Below are 21,468 nucleotides of genomic sequence, written 5' to 3'. Positions count from 1 at the left end.
ACAGCCATGACCCATATTCTAGTCTACTAAAATAAAGGTTTGCATGACAAAATCTGCTAATACGGTTACAAGAGCAATTTTAGCTTCCAGGGACACAGAGGGGGAAAAGAAAAACACCTTTTTGGGGGTCAGTTCTTCACAAGACAAGAACATACCAGCAAAACTGTGTTAAAATAAGCTTTCCTTGGCAGAAGCTATTCTCTTTGCTCTTAGAGTTGGCAACTTTACCAGTGATATTATAGATCACAGCTTTGGCTTTCCTAATCATTTTTAGATACTTCTTATTCCAATGTAGCCCTTCACTGTAACACTGCTTACTCTAGGACACTCTGTGACACAAGGAGCAAGAGAAACTTCTTCCATAATCCTGTAAGAGAATTTGTGTCCACTTACAGGCCACAAAGTATATTCAGAGTGTTATATATTTTTAAAACAATATCAGTTATGTTTCATTGTTCTAGTTTCTTATGGTACAAAAATTTAGATGATCCAGTCCACATTTAATTTTTTTATATAACCTCAAAGTTTGCAAATTCTGCTTCTCTCTTTAGACTTTAAATACTATTCATGTTAGAAAATATGTGAATAAAGTGAATTTCTTCCTTTTGTTGGGAATCTTTTTAAATTTGCACATCATTACAGGAAAAAGATGTTTTATTTCTTGCTTTCAGCCTCAAGCTAGTATTTGAGAAATACTCTGAGTCATTGCACCCCACAACTACACAAAGGTGATTTCTTAATTCAACAATTGTTTATTTAGCATCTACTTATGTGCCAGGTACTGTGCTAGGTGCAGGAGATAAACTGTTGGGCCAAATCAGACACAGACCCTATTCTCATGAAGTTTACAAGCTACTGGATGAGGCAGCTGTTAATCAAATAATCACAGATTAAATCCGCTAGAAATTCTCTATGAGGAAAATCATTAAGAGAACCATTCTTTGCATGGACTCATATAGTTTTCTCAAGTGGAGACCATAGGTGTAGCACTGTAGAACTGCTAGGTCTCCCAACGGTCCTAGAACGATGGTCTGAAGTGGACCACAAGGGTGAGTAGAAGAAAAGGACACTATTTGTGGGAGGGAGGTGAGGTAGTGTGGCACTGCCCACGGAGAAAAGGAAGCAAGAGTAGCATGTGCCAAGAAATCTCCTTGGATAAGAAAAGAAATTTTTATTGGTTGTGAAATGTTAGGGAGAAGGGAAAATGCTGTCTTGAGGAAGATATGTCCGTACTTTGCTAACCTCTTGAAATAGTCTTAGATTGAAGGGCTGCATTCTTTTCCTAGGCACATAGAGTTGCATTTACTCTTCCTCTGAATGCCTCACTGCAACTTCATACACATCCTGGATCATATTTGTTTGCAGATGACTACATAATTTTAAAATGAGATAAATATTGTGACGGAGAGAATCATGGTGCAATTAAAGTACTTACTAATAGAAACAAACCTGACCAGCTCTGGGGAATCAAGGAACACTTCTCTGAGGAAGTGGCATTTGATCTCAGACTCAAAAGATAGTAGGCGTTGCCTAGATGAGGTGGAATGGGGACGAAGAGGAGTGTTCCAAGAAAAAGAAAACAACATGCACAATGGTTCTGAGGCAAGAACAAGGTCAGTGTTCCTGGAGTAAAGAGAGTTGAGGAAGAGAGGGAGAATACACTCCAGGTAAAGCTAGAGAAAGGGGCTGGGAACGTGCAGAGCCTCTCTATAGATGTTAAGTGATTTTAGGCTCAACAACAGTGAATGCCATTAAAAGGCAGTATAATGACCAGATCTTTTCATTTGAAAAGATCATTTTAGCTTCAGTGTAGATTCTAAAATCAATCAGAAAGGAAGCGTGAAGAGGCTCTAGCAATAGATGAAGCTAGATAGGACAGTAAAATTAATGAAGGTGGCATAAGCAGACAGAATAAGAGGTTTATGGTGAGCCAAAATGTTACTAAATCTGTTTCATTAGAGAACTATCTTTGATAGACTGATTATTGTGGAACAGAAAATATATGGAATCAGGGATCAAATCCAAATTTTTGGTTTGAAGAACTGGAGGACGAGAGAGTTGACTCGCTGAGTTTGGAAAGACCGAAGGTGCCAGGTGTATGAGAGGAACTGAGGTATGAACTTTGGCATTTGATGCGCCTTCACAACATCCAAGCAGAGATCTCCACTAGGGATTTGTGTAGTTGTAGACAGAACTTGATGCCAAAGACGTGGCTGAAACTTTGGAGAGCATACAATATAAGAAGAGGTGTTCACAGCCCCAGTATTAACTGCTCTTAATTCTCTTGCTTACTTCCTCAATCTCTGTCAAAAACAGAATCAGCAGCTTGGAGTAAAACATCTAAGTTACCTATTTTTACACATTCATCCTTAACCATATAAAATCATTAAAGGAAAACCTCCCTTAAGTACCACAATACATTCAGTTTATGTGGCCAATTCCTGAATAATATGTGTATGAATACATACATATATATTTTTTACCTGTAAACGGAAACAAAATTCTCTAACATTATTGTGATCAAAACTATTGCTTTTCTCCCCCCAAACCAAAACTTACTCAAATAGCCAAAAAGGGCAAGAGTTTTTAATGGAGCAACATTTTAATCTTACTAATTAACTGGTTTTCTTTCTAAACAGGTGATTTTTTATGTATCTCCTTAGTAAATGGTTCTGTTCAACTTTGCTACAACCTTGGTGACAGAACTATCTCCTAGAAACTCTCCAAAAAGTAACGACTAATGGAAGTACTTGGCATGTGATTAAAGCAGGAAGAGTTGGTGCAGAAGGCTACCTGGATCTAGATGGGATAAACGAACAGAAAAAGACAATGTTAAAATGAGCTCCCTGGACACAAATACTGAATTCTATACTGGAGGACTGTCATCCTTACATCTTGTAAATCCGATGTCAAGAGCAAATGAACCTACAGGTTTTCATGGTTGTGTCCGAGAAGTTATTATAAATAATCAAGAATTACAATTAACCGAATTAGGAGCAAAAGGCGGCTCAAATGTAGGTGGCTCAAATGTAGGGACACCCTGTGGATACGATGTGTGCAGAAATAGGGGTAAATGTAGAGTAAATGGCACAACTTTTTCTTGCATGTTTGCCACACTGGGCTGGAAATACATGTGACCAGTCTGTGTATTGTTTGAATAATCTTTGTCTTCGCCAATTTCTATGTACACCTGATCAGTCATTATCCTACAGTTGTTTGTGTGCTTTAGGTTGGGTGGGAAAGTATTGTGAAAACAAAACTTCATTTTCAGCTGCAAAATTTATGGGTAATTCTTACATTAAATACATTGATCCAGATTACAAGAAAAGAAACTTTCAGTTCACTACTATATACTTAAATTTCAGTACTACTGAGACAGAAGGCTTACTTGTATGGATAGGAAAAGCTCAAAATGCAGAAAATGATTTTCTGGCAATTGGTCTCCATAATCAGTCCTTGAAAATAGCAGTTAACTTAGGAGAAAGCCTTTCTGTGCCTATGACCTATAACAATGGCACATTCTATCATAATAAATGGCACCTTGTAAGAGAAATTCAAAATCAGACTCTTATTAAGGCCTACCTAGATGACAGTCTAATTCTGAGGATATTGACCCATACAAGAAATTTGTTGTTCTAAACTGTGATGGCATTAGTTATCTAGGGGGATTTGAATATGGCCAAAAGTAAATAAAGTGACTCAAGAGATTTTTAAAAGAGATTTTGTTGGCAAAATTAAAATGTATTTTTTCAGGATTCAAAAAAAAATGAGCTAATTAAATCAGAGGGATATAATGTTTTTAATGGAGATGAACAAAATTAATTATACAAACTAGTACTTGTGATTTTAATTTACAAAATATATGTGTAAGTGGTTATTTTGGTAGTCATTTCTTTGGCACATTGTAGTCTAAATGCTAACACATCCTTTTTTATGAGTTTAGAAAATATAGCTGAAGAAAAGATTTTGGTTGTTTTCCTACATCCAATATATCTGTAAATATGTTGATTCCAAAGTTTTCATTCCATTTAGTGTTTACACATCTCTGAATAAATTTTAAATAAAATTTAGGTGGGATAAATGATACAAAGAAAAATAAAAAAAGCAAATTACCATAGGAAAAATAAAAATTATAAAAAATATATAACCATATTCTATTGCATGGCTCAGCTATGAATACTTACATGATTGCAATAATGTGAAATTTAAATATGGACTTAAACCAAAAGTTTTTACATGAATGTGGAAAGGCAGAGGTGGAGGAAAGGAGTTGGCTGGTGAGGGTTAAACACTTACCTTCCACAGTAAGACATTAATAGTTACAGTTTTTGCAACCTTTTTTTTTATATAACATGTCACAAATATGAAGGCAAATATCTTAAGAAATGGCTAAAAGAATCAAAAATAGTTACCTCTGGAGAGAAGAGTAGGGCAAACACTGTTGGGTTTTGTTATAAACCTTATAGACTTACTTGACTTTTGAAACCATATAGTTCTATAACTGATCAAATATAAAAACTAAACTTTATTTACACTTAACTTTTCAAGTCTACAGGTCTCAAAATTGGGCATAAAGCAGGTTCTGAATAATGCCATTGGAAAGTTACCATACTGATTCTATCTGTACCATTAAAAGCATTAACTTGTGGAAGTCCATTTTACCCAACCACCAGTTATTGATAAAATTGTGAATAGAATTTTCTCTCCCCATCCCACTCCACCACTTCAGATGGGGAAAGTAGTTATTGCTGCTGTTATTTAGCTTTTTTAGAGTTTAATATTTATGACAATTTGGCCACCAAGAAAGCAACTGACACCACCACTGACACAATGCACTAACAGGGAGGACTATGTGGAGAAAAAAAAAAATTATCTTGGTAATAAGCAACTTGTGACGTTTGAAAGGAAAAATATGTAATTTTCTTATTAAATGGCAGAAAGAGTTTACGAATAAAAGGACTGGTGCATAGTTAACTTCTCAATGCTATCAAGCAGAATCTGCCTGTGCAGGTTCCAGTCTGTACAAAGAAACCAGGTAATTTATCATTTTGAAAGCTTTTAGATTTTTTTTGGGGGGGGAGCTTGTTTTTGCCACATCATTGCAATCAGAAAGCTGTAGATGCCCTTGGAGGGCCCCAGAACTAAAGTTAAGAACTTTGGCACCATTCGATGGGACACAAATTGTCCCCACGTATATTGACATTAGAAAACGTGTGTGAACCGTATAATGTAAAACTGCAGAATGTCTACATATTGGTTCAAAGTCGTGGTTTTTTTTTTTTTTTTAACAGAAACCATGCAAGAAAACTCTGTCCAATATTTGCTGAAAAACTGTGACCTAAATTTGTTTTGGTCCATACCATTTAACTTTGGTGATATTAAAATCATAATAGCTCTTAAATTGTTTTGATGGCTGATAATTAGACCTAACTTTAAAGATACACATCTTACGTATAAAGGTAAGGAAGCTGTTCTATGTAAGGCTACCAAAGCGTCAATGGGCCACACCCCCATCACAGTAGGCCACGTTCTCTCATAATAAATGCAGAGTACCCATCCTTAAAGCAGCACTTCAAAACGTTTCAGGGTACCCCTGAAAGCCCATAAATTTTCTGGGGATACACAGAATACTTCTTTTCTCAACGACAATTCCAACGTGAAGTCAGATTTTCTTCATGTATTTCAAACAAAATGACATATCTTAAAACACTGAATGCAGAAGCATATAAGAGAATCCAGCTGTCTTAAGACTTTGGAGATGTTGAAAAATGAAAACAATGACATTCTTACTAAGTTTAGTAGAAGTTATTTTTCATACAAATGTTATATTAACATAATAGGATCACTGTTAAACACTTTAAAAATTGTAACCTTTAATTTCTAAATTGCTAAATGATATAATCCATAAATATTTAGGGTTCTCAGTAATCTTTTAGAGTGAAGGAGTCCTGAAACCAAAGTTTGAGAATTACTGCTTTAGAGCTGCTTCTGACAACTGCAATTTTATATTAAGATGTGGGCACTTGTCCTACACTATACTGCAAGCTCCAAGAGACTGGAGGCTAGCTAATGGTACCCCTCACCACTGAATTCCAAGAATTTCGCACAAAGAAAGAACTTAAAACTGCTACCTAGCAATTTCCTATAAGACTAAATGACTCAGTGAAAATAATTTTTTAACTTTTAAATCTAAAATTTCATGAAGTGAATAATCACCATTATTTATTTTTGCTATCTTTGGGATGACACTGTTGAAGATTTCCTGTGATATGCTTTTCCAACCCCAAAAAAATTGATACAGAAACCCTTTAAGGTAACTTGACTATAAAAGTTACAATGCTTCTGAAACAGTGTTGAATGTAAACGTTTTAAAATAAAGGTGAAATATCTACTAAGCCAGGTGATGGCAATGTTTACCTTTTTATTTATTCTTTATTTTTATTTTTTAATTTATTTGACAGAGCACAAGCAGGGTAAGCAGCAGGGAGGGAGAGGGAGAGGGAGAGGGAGAAGCAGGCCCCCTGATGAGCTGGGAATCCAAGGCCACTAGATCCCAGGACTCTGGAATCATGACCTGAGCCGAAGGCAAAGGCAAATGTTTAACCGACTGAGCCACCGAGGTGCCCCATTGTTTACCTTTTTAAAGATTTTTTTTTCAAGATTTATTTATTAGTGTGTGAAAGCCTAAGCTGGGGGAGGGGCAGAGAAAGAGAATCCCAGCAGTCTTCCCGCTGAGTGTAGGCCTACTGTGAGGTTCAATGTGGGGCTCGATCTCTCTCAAGAGATCATGACCTGAGCCAAAACCATGAGTCCAACGCTTAACCAACTGAGCCAGCCAGGCACCCCTTAAACATTCCTTTTAAAGAAGTTGCTGCAAAAAAAAAATCATTGCGGAGTATAGTATTCTTTTTTAAAATAAGGAGTATTTTAAAAATACGGCTTGGGCAGATATATCCATACACACTGAACTATTTCACAGAAAAAGCAAAGGTATTTGGGGATATTCATAGTTCTACTGCACTGCCTTTTCTTCAAAGATATTCTGTTGGGAGTTTCCCCCCATGACTCTGTTCTGAATCTATAAAGTAGATTCATGTTTTCAAGACACTTCTAAGCTATTAACCTAGTATTTCTTGATCTATACATGAATTACTGAAATTCTTTATGAAGTAGGAATCAAAGAATCAGGGCTGGCACCTTTTTAAAAGAAGTAACCAATTCTATTGGGAGACAAAAGTCAATAGTTGATTATGTATATTGCCCTTTGTTGTCACTAGTTGCTAAGTGGTAACCTGACCAATGTTTTAAGGGATCTGAGACTGCAACAGTGCAACTGGTAATATTTAAATGCTAAAATTAAGTAAACTATTTGCTTTAATAAAATCTGATTTGTTAGCTCTCATAATGCATTTAAACTGAATTCACATCCATCTCTAAAAACACAGCTACTGGGACGCCTGGTGGTGGAGGGTAACTCAGTAGGTTAAGCATCTGCCTATGGCTTAAGTCATGATCCCAGGACCCTGAATTGAGCCCTGCACTGCAGGGGGGGGGGGGCGGGGGGAGAGACAGCTCTGATCAACAGGGAGCCTGCTTCTCCCTCTCCTCTGCCTGCTGCTCCCCCTGCTTATGCTCTCTCACTTTGTCAAATAAATAAGATCTTTTTAAAAAAAAAAGCTACTATTAAAAACTAAAAACGTGATTGTAAATTTACCAGTTAACTAGTTTTCTATGTTAACACCTATACATAAACCTGTGTTAACAGCCAAGTGGCTAAACTGTCAACTCCATTTTCTTCTCTAGAGTTTGTATTTTTCTTAACTTAAACATATTTACTATGGTCTGAGATCTGTTAAAACTCCAAAAACTTAGTTCACCCACACATAAGCTAGAATTATCAAGTCAAGAATCATGGTAAGTAGAATGGCCCCTCAAAGTTGTCTACATCCTAATCCCTGGAACCTGTAAATAGGTAAAAAGGGAACTGAGGTCACAGATGGCATTTTAGGTTGCTTATCAGTGGACCTTAAAATATGAAGGTTATCCTGGATTATCTGGGTGGGCCCAATGTAATCACAATGGCCCTTCAAAGTGGAAGAGGGAATCAAAGGATCAGAAATGGCAACACAAGAAAGGCTGGGTCCCATGTTGTTGGCTTTGAAGATGATGCAAGGGACCATGACGCAGGGCAAGTGTGTGGCCTCTAGAAGCTGGAAAAGGCAAGGGGAATGGATTTTCCCCTAAGACTTCCAGAAAAGAAATGCACTCTTCTGACACCCTAATCTCACCCTGCTAAGATCTGCTTCAGACTTCTGATCTACGGAAATGTACAATAAATTTAAGCCACTAAATTTTGAATAATTTGTCACAGCAGCAATAGAAAATAAGCAACAGAAAATAAGACTTGAGAATTGGGATTTGAAATGGATATAAACTTTGCAAATCTACACAAGGGAACCACAGGTTTTTGTGTCTTCCTGCTCACTTTGAGGAGTTGGATTGAATGTTCAATAAAGGGTTTCAGACAGGGTGGTGGAATAGGGAGGAAAGGGAATATGGAAGAGATCTACAGTAATCAGGCTTTTGTCTTTCTCTCCTGTTCCCAATTCTCATACAACTGGCATGCACATAATCCTTGGAGAAAACTAGAACTGAGCTAGAATTCAGTTCTGCCAATAGCAGTCTAACCTTGGGCAAATTTTTAAATTTTTCTAGGTTTCCTCAAGAGACTTCTAAGGTAGTCTTCTTCACCTCTCAGTCAATATGCCTATACTTCCCCACTCTCCACAATATTTCCATCAACAAGGGGTCAAAAAACTTGGTTGTAACACTTAGCTCTGTAATCCCAGGAGATGGCCACCACTACTAATAGGAGCGTCTACAAGAATGTATCATGTTCTAATGAGATACAAAGAAAGAACTTTAAAGCAAGCATCGCAACAATATATACAAGAAACTTACTAAGAAGCAATCAAAAACTAACTTAAAGGCTTTCTTCCATTGATTAACCCATTCTTCTCTACTTGTACCTTGTAAAAAAAAAAAAAAAAAATCCAGTGTCTGCTCAACCCCACAACCAGATAAATCAGAGAAAGCAGATTTACTAACAACATACATACTTGAAATCAAAAAGCTAACTTTTTGGTTTGAGGTGGGTTTTTGTTTGGTTGGTTGTTTTTTTTTTTTTGTAAAACCCTGAAAACAATTTCTTCATAATGGTGCAAAAGATGCCTTTAGGTTTTGTTTACAAACTAACAAGTTAATTTCCAAAAGAAAAGTAAGCCCAAATTAAACAAACTTTATTTAAATACAAGTCCTCTGTTTCAGAACTTTTATGATGATTAATTGCAGAGGATAAGGATGACAAAAAAGGGCTGCAAATTATTGCAAATTAGACAAAATATTTGGTTTTGAATTTACAACCTTTTCTCTTCAGTGAGACTAGCAAAGCTGATTTAATTTCCAAAGTTATTTTTAACTATAATCTTGGGACTTCTTAAGACAACTTTATCTTTTTAATTTTGTGAAGTCATTTATATTTTTCTTCATTAATATAGAGGAGTAAAAATACTATTTTTTCCCTCTCTTTTTTGGTCTCAAGTGCTAGTATCTTTTGATAGCTATTGCTTTAAATTATAGCAATCAATACAGTAGGTAATTTAGGGTGTAAATAAATTTAAATTTGGATTAACAATAGCCTCCATGTGCTTTCTATTTCAAGCAAAACCAGCATACAGAACTGTAGTTATCCCCCCCCGCCGCCACCTCCACCAACAAATTAGAGTTAATTACACATTTTACAAAGAGATTCACACCACGTTTCTCTTAAAAGTTCTGTAAAATGATTAGTCTGTACCAAATTTTGATGGTATACAAGTTTTCAGAAACATAACTATATAATGGGTTATAGCTACACACTTTTTCATTGGTAGTTCTCAATTTTAACCTCTTTAGAACTACATGATTTATCTCAATAGCTTGTAATCTATGACACAGAAATTGTTTTTCCCCCTCATCAACTGCCTGACATAGAGAGCTATTACCTGTATGTTCTTGGCGGAGAAAGAGTTTAGTATCTGATAATTAAAGCTTCAAAGAAGAAATACTTTTACTACTGAATTTCAAATCACACACACAAAATAGGTGAGAAATTCTTTTATCATATTTAGAATCAAAATATCCCTTAAAATATTTACATTTTACAGTAAAAAGGATAGCAAAACACAAGATCATGTACAAGCTTAAGTATTCAAGTTTCCAAAGAGCCAAAAATGAAAAGGAAAAAAAATGGCCTACCACAAAGTTGTAGTATATGGTAATAAATGCCTTCAATGAGTGCAGATTAAAGCAATAAAAGTACTCCTTGGGCATCTGATTCTTAGTCAAAACCTGCTCAACTAAATGATTAATATAATCTGATTATGAAGTTGCTTGACTTTCTGTTGCTCCTCTACAGTTTCTTTAAAAACAGTGCAATTTAAAACAAACTTACAGAGCACACATTACTCTCAAATTAGTCATTATATAAAGGACATTCACTAGAGGCAGTAAATATATTCCATAGTTAACCATATTTACCAAGTAAGGAATAAAACTAAAATTTCTAAGCCTTTATTGCGTATTAATAAAACAAATCTTTGAATATACAGCAATGTAAAACTTTTAAAAATATTAAATTCCTATAACTAGGGACAGTTGGTATGAAGAAGGGATGATGGGCACTGGTACAGAGAGCGCCCTGCACCAACACACAGATTTTATTGTTCTGCAAACCACCAATATTAAAAATTTAAAAGATGGCACAATCCTAGCAGGCAATCATAAAGTTTTTAAGATACAACATTTCAGTTATTTAAATGTAATCTTGAAGCAGCCTGCAAATTTTACCTTTTGCTTTTAGCTCTGTCAGTGTGGTCCCTATCTTTGTGGTACCTATCTCTGTCCTTTTCGCCTTCTCTATGTTTACTTTTCTCTCGTTCTTTGTCCTTTTCATGGTCTTCACTTTTAGGTTTATCTGGTTTCTTGTCTACATTCCTACTATCCCGGCTTGCTTTTCCATCTGCTCCTCGATCACCATGTGATAACCGTGCCCTCTCTTTATCTTTGTGCCCTTCCTCCCTGCTTTTTCTGTCTCTGTCCTTGTCTTGGGTTCTGTCTCTGCGTCTATGCCTTTCAGATTCTTGCTCCCATTCCTTTTCGTGTCGCTCTCTTTTCAAATGGTGTGAATCACTATAAAACCTCTGTCGATCTCCTTTACCCCTATTAAATGGCCTATCCAGTTGCTGTTGATCTGGCCTACCCCAAGGGTCACTATGGCGCCTTTCTGGTCTTCGAATGTCTTTAACCTGGTAAAAATTTTGTGGGCCTATATACCTTGATGTTTGTGAAAGGGGACCCATCATACGTTGTGGCTGGCCTGTCAGATGAACAACAGGTGGCCAGGGAACCATGGGATTTTGAGCAAAGCCAAAGCCTGGAGGGGGAAGTAAAGGGGGTGGTAAATGTGGTGGAAATCCAAACATGCTTTGTGGGGGAAAATTAGGAGGCCCTGGAAATGGAAATCCAGGGGGGCTGGACTTGAGATGCTGAAGGTTGGGCTGCTGTGGCCTCATGGGTGAAAAGTTTGCACTTGTTCTGGGGCTGGTGCTTCTGGAAGTAAAGCTGATGCTTTTAGAAGGAAATTCTGATTGACATGTGTTTCCAACTTCAAAATGAGATGATGCTGCTGTCGATCCTCTTCGAAATGGGTGCACAGTTTCAATATTTTGCATTAAAATATCCTCCTGTAAGGGTTTTGCTTGTTCTGTTTGAGAAGTGTGTACGTTTTCTACTGACGGTGAGTTTTGTGCAACCCCTGAATTATCACCCTGCTGAACACACGAGTTTTTCTCTACAGAAGACAACTTTTCCTCTACATTGATTTGTTCTGTTAAGTGCTCCTTGTGTGACAGACTAGGCAGGGTATGTTTCTCTCCATTCCGGCAATTATCTCCATCTTTGCTTTCTGAAGCAGTTATCTGCTGACTTCGTCCTGCTGCTTGTCTAGGATCCCGTTTCAGGTTGATAAACTGTGGGGACCTTGTTGTATTAGCAACAAGGTTTTCACTGCAACTGACATTACTGTCTATGTTTCCTTTTCCTACATTAGACCTGCACGGAGAACTAGTATTTGAAGTCCGATTATCTTGCAAATTATTCTCTTGATCTGGCAGCAGCTGTCTTTTTAATGTTCTCTCTTTATTCTCCACAGTTTCCTCCTGTTTTGACTGAATTGATAAATTTGTTAAGAATGCTTCTGTAGAAACATCTGGTGGCTTACCTCTGAGGCTAAGACTTGTCAAAGGTCCAGGAGAAATGGAAGATGACCCCATTATTGATGTTTCTTCTCCTACTACTGAATTACCTGTAGATTCTGAAAGGTCATCTACTTTAACCTTCACCTCCTTGGCTTCGCCATCAGTTGCTTCCACTTTATCTATTTTCTCTGCTTTGGGGTCGGCTTGCTCATTTATAAATGGAATTTCTTTGAGAGTGCTCTGTTCTATCACTGACTGATCCTGTTCATATACCTGACCAGTAGTGCCCAAAAGGCTCTGAAGTATATCGTCCACAGGAAGAGGTTTATTTGCTAATTCCAGAGTAGATGGCTGATTTTCCCAGCCAATCAATACCCCAGGAAGGAATCTTAAAGGTTTTGGTGGCTCCTGTTTGGTGACTTCCACTAAAGGTTCAATTACTGTCGGAAGGTCTTCCTGAAGAGTTTGCTGAGGCTTATTTCTCTGCTTATGTAATACAGTTGTAAAAGAATTAAAAAAGTCATTTTCTTCCTCTGGTGTTTCTTCTGTGGAAACGTCTATTTTACTTTTTTTATCAGGTGGCAAAGCCATTGGTACACTTTCAGAAGTCTCAGCTGTATGACTAGTACTAGCACTAGCACTATGTTGCCGCTTCAGTTTTTGACGGATAATTAAGCCCAACAACAGATTAGGTCTATGCAGTTCCAGCCCTGTATCAAATAAAAAAACATCAATTAATAGTCATTTTTCAGGGCACCTGGGTGGCTCAGTCGGTTAAGTGTCTGCCTTTGGCTCAGATCATGATCCCAGGGTCCTGGGACAGAGCCCCACGTTGGGCTCCCTGCTCAGCAGGGAGTCTGCTTCTCCCTCTCCTTCTGCCTGCCACCAACCCCCTCCGGTCCCACTTGTGTGCGTGTGCACACTCTCTCTCTCTGTTAAATAAATTTTTAAAAAATCTTTAAAAAATATAAATAAATAAAAATAGTCATTTTCAATCATTACAATGAAGGTTACATTTTTGCATCTAGCTTATTACAGCCTATTAAATGGGTGCCTGCCCTGTCAAGTCAGCTCTAGAGGGCTGGATCCTGAGAAGGAAAGCAGAGTCCATTTTGTCACTCTGGTCTCACCTCCCGCTTTATTTTATTCATACTCTATTATTAAAATGTATACCTACCAGGTCCATCAAAAGGCACAAGAGGGTGTGGAATTTTATCTGCAGCACCCAAAGGAATAAGGTACATATCTTTAACCTGCTTCATGTTGTTAGCAGCTACTCCATAGCGCTTTCTGCTACTGAAGTATGCAAACAGCAAAGTATAAGAAATTTGATCCTCTTCAGTTACGGGTGTAAAGCGAACCACACAAATTTCCTATTCAAGAAAATAATGAATGATTATTTAAAATAACCTAAAGAACAGCTTGGTTTTAAATATCATTTCTCAATTAGTAATAATCTAGTAAATTTTATAAGGATGATTACCAAATAACATGATTTACCAACTTAAATGCAGATAAAAATAGTAAAGGGAAGCAACTCTTAGGAAAAGATCTTTGCAGATCCACTAATAGATTTGTTTTATCTGAAAGTGTCCCATAAGACACTGAGTCCCCAGGTAATTAATTTGCTCAAGGTGACACAATTTTCAGTGATAGAGAACATATTTAAACCCAAGTCATTTGGTGTTTACACTATCTCCTTATTTATATGTTTATGTGTTTTTATATTTATATGTTATAACCTTCACAAAGGGCTGCCTGTGTTTTCAGCACACTGAAAATTAATATCACCTACCACCACCACCCTGCCATATACACACACACAAAAACACTCAAATCCACTGAAAAACCCATTTACAGGGACTGGATTTAGAAATAAAAGAGGCTGGGTGAAAGAATTCAAATACACAAAGGCCATAAATTTTGTAGAATCATCTGGCTTACTCAGGAACTTATTTGTGTGCCTCTGGGTTCTAGGTTATGTTTCCAATAGAAAAGAGAGTCCCAACGTAGTATTAATTTGGTAATGTAAAAAAAATGGATGCCTTTTCATGAAGGTACATAGTCAAAATGGAGAGAGCCAGAACTGCTACAAAGCCTAAATTGACGCAAGTTCCTAAAGAAAACTTACGAATGAGCTAAACTATGGCTCTACCTCTTATAAAAGGTCATCTGAACTATTTTTCAGAGGTAACAACTATTACCTCTATTTCAGTCAGTTCAGGAAGGAGGTATACTATAAAGTGTTAGGCAGAAATATATGGGTAGATGAAGAGTGATTCCCAAAATGTCCAAGGGTAATACCTTCCCAATTGCTTTCCCTTGACTTTTACTATTATGAGACGTGATAGCAAATAAATGTAACATTTTTATAGCGCTTCAAGATTTATTTGTATTCTAACACTGTATCAATTTAAATTCTAAAATCAATTATTGAAAAATATATATTCTTTTTACCTAGAGATCATCCACTTTGGATTATTTCTAATCTTACTAGACATGTCTAATCTTAAGAAAAAGATAAAAAATTAATGTTCACTTATTTAAGATTTATTTTTTTAATATCTGTAATATGCTAGGTACTATCATCCGTGGAGGGAAAAAAAATTTCTTCTAATGTAAATTTTCCTGTGTAGTATTGTTCTACAAGTTAAAGAAATGATAGAAAATATATATAGAGAGAGAAAAAATAATATTGTGATACAGGCTACTAATTATCACCAACTATCTATTCTCTTCCCTTCCTCCTATTACAAAAAGAAGCCTTTGAAGCTGGGCATATCACCATCCAACAGAGACAACATTTCCAGAGATTACATTTCCCAGCCTTCTTAGCAGCTTACATAAGGCTACATTACTAAAAAGTTCTTGCCAATGGAAGTTAGAGGAAGTGAAATGCTAACAGCAATTTTCACGTCTTGCTTTTAAAACAACTAGACTGGCATTCTTCATTTTTCCCACTTGAGGTTGATAAGTCAGCTCTGACCATGTTTGATAAGGGTAACACTCTTGGAAATAGCCAAATAATAAGATAAAAGGAGACTGGGCCCTGAATGATCTTGTAGAACCAGAGCCCAAGAACTACTCTGAACCACTGATATTTAAAAAAATAAACTTCTATATTCTTTGAGCCATTATACTTTTAGGGTCCTCTTGTTGCAGCAGCTTAGCCTATGCCCTAAGTAAACAAATGTCTATAATCAAAACAAGGCAAAATTTCAGGAGGAATCGCAATACTTAATTCTAAAACATTTCTTCCAAAACACTGACACAGAAATCACTAAGAAAGCATACCAGAAGGAAAGAAAAACCCACAAAAGGAATGCTGGGCTGTTCGGAGCCTTAGCAGATGGCTTTAGTTCAGTTTTGTCAGGCATACTATGTAAATTCAGAATTTGTATTGGCTCCTTCCCCCAGGGTACCCTGCATAAAGAACTCTCAGTGATTTACTTTTCAAATATTCTCTCATGCTGGTATAACTAAAGAAATTCTCCTTACCTTGGTTCCTGATGCTTTAATTTTTTCAACATAATCCCAAACTGTCTGAGGTGATATCCTGCCACCTACTTGAATACTATCTGGTAGATCCTACAATAAAAAATGAAAGTGAGCAACATATACAGAATATATTGTAACAGTCATAATTAATTTAAATTTAGCTCTAAGACTAATTTGAAATGGTAATAAAAAACAAGTAAATAAAAAGATTTGCATCACAGAACATAAAGTGCAGGGGCAGAAATCAGGCTTTACCTCAAATGTCAACTCCAAATAACTAGGGTGGGTACCCAAGATACAACTGAGATGGAATCTGAGGTCATGTCAGTTCTCAGCAGGAAAGACAGGAAGTAAAGGGGTAGTGGCAAGCATATGACACATTGACAATCCAGAAAAAATACAACAGACTTCAGAATATTAGAGATTGTTTTTCTTCTCCAACCTCCCCCTAGCCTGCCTCCCCTTCTGGTTGGTAGTGGGCAAGGATATCATTTAATCATTAACAGCTGGATTTCAGAAGTTAAGTTTAATTATAGAGCATATTTTTACACAGCAGAGAATAACATTGTAATAATGCAAATTCATTTTTTTAAATGGTAGAATCTTTCTGAAAATAGATGACTATATATAAAATCAGTTAACTGTGTAAATTGAAAATATTTAAAACTAATCAGTATATTTCTATTTTTCTAAGCTGGGAAAATTCATGAAAAGCATAATTAATTGATATTAAATTCAATTAAGTTTATTTAAATTATTAATTGCTTTAAATATTTACTTGGGATTTTGGTCCTAAACTAAAAATAAGCAGAAAGCAAAGGTAGAATTCAGGAAAGCTACCACATAAAAACTTGCTCAGAAAGGAGAATAGTTTTTGTTTAAGATCAAATTTCATTGTTTAGGACTTCTTTCCCATTTAAAAGAGCTCCTGTTACCACAGATTGATCAAAGACTACATTTCTAAACAGATTTGTTCAAAAAGAAGAACATCATGGGTCCATTTAATTTTCCTCTTATAAAATCAATGCTTCTAAAATATTTTTTTAGCAAACTATATGTAAAATAATTAGGTTGTTTATTAAGACATAATGGTAAACAAATACACTGATCAACATTAGTTCAGCCACATTACACATAAACTAATTTCAGGGTGGCTCAGTTGCTTATTTGGCTCAGGTCATGATCTCAGGGCCCTGGGATTGAGCCTGACATCAGGCTCTGTGCTCAACGGGGAGTCTCCTTCTTCCTCTCCCTCTGCCTGCCACTCTCCCTGCTTGTGCTCTCTCTCTCTCTCTCTAATAAATAATTATTTATTAAATATTTTTTAAAATTTTTAAAAATGTGCTCTAATAATTAAGTAAATATCTTTAAAAAATTAAAATTAAAAAAATTTAATTTCAGCTGAATACAAAAAAAAGTAAAGTTTATGTTAGTCTTAGAAAAAAAAAACCAGGCATATATATGATTTAGGCTTTTGGAAAAAAAAAATTTTTTTTTAATTTTTGCCTTCATGGTCAGCAGACTGAGAATGAATGGGAAAAGTTAATGTTAGATATGAACGTAACAGAAAAATATAATCTCAACAAAAATACAGTACACGTGTACTGATTTATTTTCCTTCTGCATAAACACAGAAATATACAACTTTCTTCAAAATAATTTAAAAATGTCATATTTTCTCATTTATAATACAATAGTATAGTTGCTTATTTTCCATATGCATAAGAGTTCCTTCCAATTCCTTCACATATAAAACCTGCAGCAACTACAGTCATTGGTCTCATGAGACCGTCAACTTGCTGTAACATTTCAACTATAACCTGCATCTCATTCACAGAAAGAGGCATTAAGAACTGTACTCATACAGCTGGGGAAACATAAACAACAGGAGAATGAGAACTGTTAACAAGGAAAAATCTTCCTGACAGGCTAACACTGAAGACCATACTAAGCAGGTCAATCTTTTATCAAGTCTACATTTAAGGAAAAACTTAAGCTATCCATGCAGACTCCCATTAATTTTTAATTCTCTGACATAGTAAAACACATCTTAGAGTATAGGACATGTGGGTTTAAAACTTTCAGAACACAGTTATCTATAGTTCAAAAACTCCATTTGTGAACTCACAGTTCCATTAACTGAATAGTTTAAGGATTATTGTCAATATTTTTCTTATGAATGAAAATAATTTTACCATTTAATACTTTTATTATTTATAATATTGTTTTCTCTTCTACTGCTTTTGAAACACATATGCCAATCCGAGTCCGAGCAGAAAAGGGCAGAGAAGTTCACAGTACCTCTGTCAAATACTCGGGGGAACCAGACACTGGGTAGGCTTTGGTAACAAATTTTGCCACAGAAGGCATGTTGATAAAACCTTTCCAGATGAAGTTCAATCGAGCCAGGAAGGTAGACTCAACTTCAACAGTTCCAGGCATCTCTGGACTAAAATAGGACATTAAAAATTTTCAGCCTTAAAAATCTGCTCATGAATAAATCCATTTTCTACTAAGTCATCAATTATTTCTATTTTAGCATGTAAATAAAGCCAAAATATGTAAAGACTATTGATTAAAGAGTTTAGACTTTCACTTTATAAAAAACTACATTCATATTTACATGGTCATGTTTTCAAAATCATCTTTCATGGATGGCTTAGATGAAGGTACAGAAAAGTACAAGCAATTTTTCTTCAATGACCTATGTCCTGCCTCTTGGGACCAACATAATTAAATGGAATTTTAAAGTCAAGTTCCCACATACAGACTCAAATCTAAATTAATTTTGAGTCGTCTTATTCTTCTATCTCAATTAGTTTAATGTTTAAAAAGGTACAGTTACTTTCTCAAAAGAAAGGTTTCTAAGAAATAGGTTACCTTTTTGTTTTATACCTCCAAGTATAATCTGGCAAATATCTATAATGATTATTATAGAAATTGTAGCTAAGAGAAAATTACCGTGGAGCAGGAGAGAATGTTGACTTTGGAGACTCTTGTTTCTCCTCTTCAAAAAATTCAGAAGCCAAAATATTTGAGGTTGAAGACAGTGCATCTGCTATACTTTCTGCTTCATTATCTGAATGTTTACGAGATACTCCAACAACAACTTTAACTTTTTTTGGAGAAAGATCATCTACAGGTGGTGCCATTCGACCTAACACCAGATGACACAAACATAAACCATTTTTGTAAACTGAAATTTCTATAACTTCATCCATTCTGCTTCTAGAGTTACTATTTTCATTTGTTATATATGATAATAAAATATGAATGCTATTTTACTCCTTCACTTAATAAATGACAATACCATCACAACTGCCCAACATTTCTGATACCTACTCTAATGCTTAAATTCTAGTCTTCTGCCCCAGGATTGTTAAGTTCAGATCTTAAATAGTACAATTTATTCTAGATCGTAAACTATACCACAGTATCAAACTTTACCTCAACTCTGAAGACCAGCCACTCAAAAAAGGTGCTACTCCTCAAAGGGAGTGAGCAGGTACCTCACCCCCAATTCAGAGAAAACAAAAACCTACTTAAATTACAAATACAAGTATCTCTCTTTCAAAATGAAAGCAACATTTCAGAAAGAAAAATTTCCAATTACCTATGCAAATTTTACAGTTAAGATCAAAAAGATGTTGTCTGTGTTGACTAGTGGTATCTTTGGACATAGAATCAATCTCTTCTTTCTGTTTTTCAGTTCCTTCTGTCTTTTCCAATGATTTGTTAGCTGTAGGTTCCTTAAAAAAAAAAAAAAAGTAAAAAGTTTTAGCAGACAAAATTTGGCCCTAATTATTAAAATCAACTTATATTTCATATGGATATTTTCTAAAATGAAAACTGTTCCATTCATAGGTTGTCACTATTTTTTTTATTTTAAAGATTTGATTTATTTAGAGCGAGCGAGCAAGGAGGGGGGAGGCAGAGGGAGAGGAGGAGAGAGACTCTCAAGCAGACTCTACACTGAGCACGGAGCGTGACGTGGGGCTCAATTTCACAACCCTGAGATCACCACTTGAGCAAATCCAAGAGTCAGCCGCTCAACTGACTGTAGCACCCATGTGCCCCCCCTTCACTATTTCTTTAAAAAATAAATGCTAGATATTAATTATGACTTAAAGTAGAGCAAAAACTCAGACATTCCTCATTCTTTAAGGCCTCTGACAAGATTTCATATTATTTCCTCACTGATATTTGAAAATAAGAAAAGCTGTACCAAGCTCTCACACCACACAGTCTACCTAAGAAGCACTTAGGCCTACTGAAGAATTCACCAAGTCACCGAGACCCCAGGTATCTATATTTTAACAAGTGTTTAACAAGTGCTTGTGATGCAGATAGTCTGCATACTAAATGCAGAGAAACAATATTGCAAACCCTCTCAAAAAACCATGAAACCAATAAAATGAACTACTTTAAACTATATACATTTTTAAAAATTCTTTTCACCTTTAAGAACGTTTTAGACAAATAAACCTTTTTTGAATCTTATTATTTGTACCTGAATCTCCATGGCTGCTTCCTGTTCTTTCATTGGGGCATCACTCTCAATTTCAATTTCACCTTTATGAGTTATTTTTGTGATTGGTCGTCTTTCCACTTCTCTCTGCTCCTTCTCAATCATTTCTATGGTCTAAAGGAAATATTTTAAAGAAACACTTCACAATTAAAATTGCTCTTTCTCAATCATTTCTATGGTCTAAAGGAAATATTTTAAAGAAACACTTCACAATTAAAATATACATATTTCCAAATGTACAGCTTTAAATAATAAGAGCTTATCTAAAAATGAAAGCAACATCACAGATGATTTTTAATGTCTAGGTGGTCTCTCAAACAACAAACATATATTGAGTACTTACAAGTGCCAGAAACTATTTTAAGTGCTGGGGTTATAAACCTTGAGAAATTCACATGTAAATTAACCAGAGGCAACTGAAGTGCAATGTAATCTGCAAAGGGTTGAAACATAGTATTTATCTGCTTTCTGATTTAGTTTTTGACCAGCTGTCACCAGGGAAATGAGAATTATCTTCCTCGGATTTCTAACTTGATGTTCTTAACATCCCCCTAAATAATGGAAGTTTACTCAAACACCAAAAATTATAATGTATGTAGTCCCCTATCAGTTGTCTCCTGACTAAGCATACTCTGTGACAGTGATAATTTAGTTGAACAAACTTGGCAACAAAATATTAAGTAAGTGTAGCAAGAACTAGCGAAAAGTAGTCAAGAGTGCAATGGGTTAAGAAAGGCAAAGATGGGTCTCATCATTAATCTTGCCTTTGTTAAGTACAAATCATCCTTTAAAGAAAGAAATCAGATACATGCCCTAAGAAAGAACAAGCTGGTCTACAAAGCATATGGTACTTGTAGCCACAGTTTCAAAGCAGAAGAGAGGCATGTGCATATTTGGGAGATGGAGGAAAAGAAGATGAGGTGATACTATTTTCAACATAAAAGGAAAAAATTATACAGGGTGAAAGGGGAAAAATTATATGAATAAGTATAATATATCAAATCAAGGCCTTGTGCTTCAAACTAGTTTTGACATAAGACCTATACGGAGGCTTAATGCCTGAGATGCAATTATGGGGAAAAAAATCAGATAAATCATGTAGAGTTCATATGAACTATAAGTAACCAATATTTTCTAGAATAAAAA

General features: G+C 35.7%; 2 protein-coding genes across 8 annotated transcripts in view; one reads left to right on the top strand and one right to left on the bottom strand.

The window, feature by feature from the left end:
• Window positions 1-6,398, top strand: part of EYS (eyes shut homolog) — a 1,472,707-nt gene extending 1,466,309 nt beyond the window's left edge. The window contains 7 exon segments of the mRNA XM_044387239.3: window positions 2,640-2,708; window positions 2,711-2,812; window positions 2,815-3,103; window positions 3,105-3,595; window positions 3,598-3,678; window positions 3,681-3,737; window positions 3,740-6,398. Coding sequence (XP_044243174.2) covers window positions 2,640-2,708; window positions 2,711-2,812; window positions 2,815-3,103; window positions 3,105-3,595; window positions 3,598-3,678; window positions 3,681-3,737; window positions 3,740-3,822 — 1,172 coding nt within the window. The 3' untranslated portion in view covers window positions 3,823-6,398.
• Window positions 6,399-10,140: 3,742 nt separating this feature from the next.
• PHF3 (PHD finger protein 3) overlaps window positions 10,141-21,468 on the bottom strand; it is an 84,551-nt gene continuing 73,223 nt past the window's right edge. For all 7 annotated transcript variants that reach the window (XM_026507143.4, XM_026507140.4, XM_026507141.4 and 4 more), the window contains 7 exons: window positions 20,305-20,436; window positions 19,408-19,543; window positions 18,756-18,951; window positions 18,096-18,243; window positions 15,795-15,884; window positions 13,474-13,669; window positions 10,141-13,006 (listed from right to left, as the gene is read on the bottom strand). In XM_026507143.4, the coding sequence (XP_026362928.1) occupies window positions 10,884-13,006; window positions 13,474-13,669; window positions 15,795-15,884; window positions 18,096-18,243; window positions 18,756-18,951; window positions 19,408-19,543; window positions 20,305-20,436 (3,021 nt within the window). In that variant the 3' untranslated portion in view covers window positions 10,141-10,883. The remainder of the gene's footprint in view (window positions 13,007-13,473; window positions 13,670-15,794; window positions 15,885-18,095; window positions 18,244-18,755; window positions 18,952-19,407; window positions 19,544-20,304; window positions 20,437-21,468) is intronic.

The sequence above is a fragment of the Ursus arctos genome, unplaced genomic scaffold, assembly GCF_023065955.2.
Source record: "Ursus arctos isolate Adak ecotype North America unplaced genomic scaffold, UrsArc2.0 scaffold_29, whole genome shotgun sequence".
Taxonomy (NCBI): Eukaryota; Metazoa; Chordata; class Mammalia; order Carnivora; family Ursidae; genus Ursus; species Ursus arctos.
Note: the sequence above shows the minus strand (reverse complement) of the source record. Positions and strands in the feature narration are given on the sequence as shown.